At 39.4% G+C, this 4,863-nt stretch overlaps 1 protein-coding gene across 1 annotated transcript; it reads right to left on the reverse strand.

The window, feature by feature from the left end:
* Positions 1 to 2,684: 2,684 nt before the first annotated feature.
* On the reverse strand, positions 2,685 to 4,415 carry LOC143262001 (uncharacterized). Its single transcript, XM_076528023.1, has 3 exons — positions 4,059 to 4,415; positions 3,031 to 3,246; positions 2,685 to 2,981 (listed from the first exon to the last, which is right to left on the reverse strand). The coding sequence occupies exons 1-3, from the start codon at positions 4,413 to 4,415 to the stop codon at positions 2,685 to 2,687; spliced, it is 870 nt and encodes a 289-aa protein (XP_076384138.1).
* Between the last annotated feature and the right edge of the window lie 448 nt (positions 4,416 to 4,863).

The following is a 4,863-nucleotide window of genomic DNA, read 5'->3' on the forward strand; positions in this document are numbered from 1 at the left end:
TCGGCACGAAAACTCTACCCAGGATCGGATTCTGTAGACATTTCTGAAGAAGAAACGGCCCGGTAAAAGCGTCGGAACGATATACATTTCGAGTAGATCGAGAAAATGTTCGACGGCAACATGTACACGACGTTTTGCCGCCATGAGCTTCGCTGCTCGCTTCTCTCTGTCTGACAGGGCCGAAACTACGCGTAATCGACACCGATGGAGAGATCCAATGGGGCATCCACTTTTCGTAAATAATATTTGAACTTTGTTTAGTACTTCAATGTTCTGTTTTTTTTTACATATTTCTGTGGATAATAATCACCAAACTGTGTTATATTTCACACAAAAAATCACACCAGAGTATTTGGAGTTGGTAACTCCTCTATCTTTCAACACCAATTAGAACTTTCTAACGTTTTTACTTTTCTCTTGCAATACCTCATTTTTGTCGAAAATTTTGGGTTTTTACAAAAGTTCGTTTATTTAAAAAACTGAGGGTGATGGAGTAATTCGGTTTACGGATTCTTGTAGCTCTACAAGAATTTCATAGTGGCTATAGGAACCCAAAAATCGTGTCGGACAGTGTAAAAGTATGCCAAGTCTGCCCAAAGTATGCCAAATTTATAAAATTATATGCTTATCCATCGCTCGAAATTAATTTATATAAAAGTCACAAAATATATAGGAGCCTACTACCTTTTTTAGCTTAATTTTGCGAAATTGTTTAAATATTTCGTAATAGCGATACCTTCCATTTAATAAATTATTTAAACAACGATGAGAATAGAAACTGAAAATAATTAATGGCCGGGAAGTGTGTTAAAATCGTATCAAATGTTCGAGTCATTATTAAAAGTACGGCTGTTCGTTGTTTAATCAATGACGTAATTGTAGCAAGTATGAACGTAATGAGATAAATTAAACGGCGTGTAATTATTTCACGTGAAAAGCCGCCGAACCGAAAAGCGTAATTTAAAATAAATAGAGGGACCGAAGATTTAAATATTGGTGAGGAAACTTCCGATGGGGAATTAAATTAGCTCGTAGGAAATTTATTACAGGGAGTTGTTGGCTAATTAGCCGGCTGAACAACGTGATTGTATCATCAAATTTTTCATTTTATTTGATCTCGCAGAGCGTACAGAAGCATTACATCGGAATCTACTTTTAGAGTCCTACAGATCGATCGTCATCGCGTTCGCTGTAGAGTCATCAGAAAATCCAACGTGTATTGCTCATCTGCGATACAGAGAATGTGCCGAAATTAAATTTCGCAGTTTCACCAGGCTCGCTGAAATAAATCTACACATTGTTGGAATTATTATTCTCGCATCGGATAACGAATTTTTGCAATGTTAATTTAATTCCCTCTTTTAATGTCCCCGTCTATTTAATATCCTTAATAATTATTATTTAATAATCCCAGAAACTTCAATAAAAATCACTCAGGATTAATGAAATAAAGTTTTGAATTATTTTGTTTCACATGAATTGCTAAAAGTCCACATTTTGAATCCCCTAGGCGCTGTTGCCAGCACATAAACCAATAATTCCCTAGCCTTAAACTGCCACGGATTCGTGAAAGGTCGTTTAATATTTTTTGATTTTGCCCGAGCCCCATGAATCATGCGTTTAATTAAACATCTTATAGAAGAAGAGAAGAAATTTTAATTTTGTAGTGTAAGAAATACGTCGTGCTGCAAAAGTATCCAAACGTAACCTCACATTTACTAGATTCAGAGCTAAAAAATCAACTTTTCGTTTGAATAAAGATTAAAATAGATATTTACTGTATAGATGGACTTATAAAAATAACATTTTCACTAGACCACCACTCTGTCCCCAAACATTCTATTTATAAATCAAATCTATAGCTTGCCACACACTGAATATCCAGAGACAAGCCAGCAATTTATGAAACACAAAATTTCCTGGACTGAAAAACTGAAAAATCTCAAGCTGAAAAACCATTAATTTACTTAAGCTTCTGTCACGAAGGAATCCCAATATTATAATGTCTGAAACTGTTAAACATAACCTCACATTTTTTACACCTGAAGCTAAAAAGGAAATCAACTTTTCATTTGAATATGGGTCCAAACAATTCTGCTCTACATAGTAAAAAATCCCCTAGAATTTAATATCGTAAGTAACCTGCACTGTTATGAATTTATAATCCAATAATTCTCTAGTTTGCCACTTTGCGAATCCCTGTGGATAGCCACCAATTCATAAAACAAGAATTCCCCAAACTGCTAGACTCAGAATTGAAAATTTTTCCTTCTCAACCCTACGAACTATCAATTTACTCAAGCATCTAACTTGAAGGAATCTCGATGCAGAGTGCCGGAAACTGACAAACATAACCACACATTTCCTGAACTTGGATCTAAAAAAGTCAACCCGTCCATTTGAATTAAGTTCCAAATAATTCTGTTCTGCATTGATGCAATTATAAAACAGAATTTCCCCCAGAATTCAACATTGTGAATCTCGTAAAACCAGGTTAACAAATAAACAAAAACTTCCCTAACCTGTTTTACTGTGAATCCCCGAAAGATAGCCACCGATTCATGAAACCGAAATTCCCTAGATTCATAAAATTGCCTGAATTCATATTTCAATAGCACCCCCGCGTTGGTTAACACTCCGAAGTCCCTAAATAATGCTCATTTAACACATTTCCTCACCTACCTCTAAGCTTTTGGGTCCTTGAGGAAACGAAAGTCAGTCATCATCTTGCCAAGGTGCATGGGATGAGTATGAGCCCTCATGTGCATGTGATGCATGTGATCAACAGGTCCTACGGCGGCAGCCCTTATCGCCTGTTGATTGCAGTTGCAGGTCATCCCTTCGCTTTGATGAGTGCAATGAGGCACCTTGACGATAGTTGGCTCAGGAACGACCACCATGGGCTTGGAGGGCACGACAACCAGTTTATCCTTGCAAACTGGGGGCACTGGGACCAGCTTAATGGTCTCGATCACCTGAGTCTGCGGTTCCACGATCCTCTCGGGCTGGGGCTCGAGACCCCAGGTTTACAGTGACCACTTCGGGGACTGGAGTCGGTGCTGGGACCTCGACTCTCCTTTCTACGATCTGCACCTTCGACTCCTGAGGGCAAGGTTGAGATGGCTGGATGATCTGCAGAGTCTGCACCGAAGGGACCACCTGCTGGTGCATCATCTGCTGGGGAACCACCTGTTGGGGCACCACCTGCTGGGGAACCACGAACGACTGCTGGGGCACCACGTATGCCTGAGGATGGAAAACTATTTCATAACACACACAAGCTCCGTCGGTACGAATTTTTAAGAACTATCAATTAGCGTTGAAGTTTGGAGATCGGTACTACGCCAACAGAATTCACAGTGGCGATGAAATCAACGATATGGCGGAATAGCAGAGTTGGACATTATACAAGTAGAATTTCATTTGAACAATTCGAATAAATTTTATGAATATTTTTTCGTACAGTTTGAAAATAAATTTTACGGATAAAATTTTATTCGACTAATCTTTCGAATAAATTATTCAAATATAACTTTATTCAAATAACGAATTCAAATAATGATTTGAATAAAGTTTTATTCAAATAATGATTCGCGAATAAAGTTTCTTTCAAATAATGATTCGAGTAAAGTTTTATTCGAATTATGTTACATTCAAATAATGATTCGAATAAATTCTCGAATAACGTTTCGAAGACATCCTTTGAATCAATTTTTCGAATAAATTCTTCGAATCACCGAGAAATTAAGTGTTACTGTAACCATAAGCGATAAAAAAAACTTCGAACGCATAAGTTCTCCCTTTAAATTATACAAATAATTACAAAGACTTATGACACAAAATGGAGAATTACGTGTACATTTTCATCGATCCAAATTAACAATCGATGAATTATTTACTAAATGAGAGCTCTTACGAAAAACGAACAACTTTTGTCGAAAACTTTAAATCTCTCACGATTCTCAAGAAATAACACAAAATCAAGATACATGCAGATCATAGTGAATTTATGCCTCGAGAGAAGCATGGTAAATTAGAAAGCACGACGCAATTGCTACCTGAGGAGCCTGGAAGACTCCCAGAGACTGCACAGGCTGCGGGGCCTGCTGGAAGCTGTAACTCTGCATCTTTGGCGCCACCTGCGATTGTTGCACCACGCTCAGGCCCTGCATTTTCATCTGCGACCCATCCTGAGACACCTGCTGTCCATTTTGAGCACCTGGACGGATCTCCACGCAGAAGGACGCCTGCTTCTTCAGCCTGTCCTTCTCAGCACCCGCATCCTCCAAATGGAAATCCTTGGGACTGATCGCCGAGGATTCGGCCATCTTGGTCTCCAGTTTGCCAGCTGGCATTGCTTGCACTGCCATCGCAGCTACCAACAAACCGCACAGACATGCTGTTAACGAATTCATCGATGTAGAATCGGTTGAACAATCGTAGCGAACTGAATGCTTGGACGATTTGGCTGGCTTTTAAACCGATTTTTCGGTGTGACGACACCGCTCACGCACTTTTTTCCGGAACGCAATAGTGCTGAGCGTGCTGAATTCCGACGTAGAGCAGCACGGGCGGGGACTGGCTTCGGGAAATGAGGATGAGGGCGAGAATAAGAATAAGAATGAATCTGAGAATGAGACTGAAAATGGGACTGAGAATGGGGCTGAAAATGAGGCTGAGAATGGGATTGAGAATAGGTCTGAGAATGGGTCTGAGAATGGGTCTGAAACCGAGAATGGGACTCAGATTAAGACTGAGTGTAAGACTGTGAATGGGAGTGAGTCTGAGAATGGGGCTAAGAATGAGACTGAGACTTAGACTGAGACTTAGACTGAGGCTGAGAATGAAATTGTATGTACAATA

Source organism: Megalopta genalis, unplaced genomic scaffold, assembly GCF_051020955.1.
Source record: "Megalopta genalis isolate 19385.01 unplaced genomic scaffold, iyMegGena1_principal scaffold0082, whole genome shotgun sequence".
NCBI lineage: Eukaryota > Metazoa > Arthropoda > Insecta > Hymenoptera > Halictidae > Megalopta > Megalopta genalis.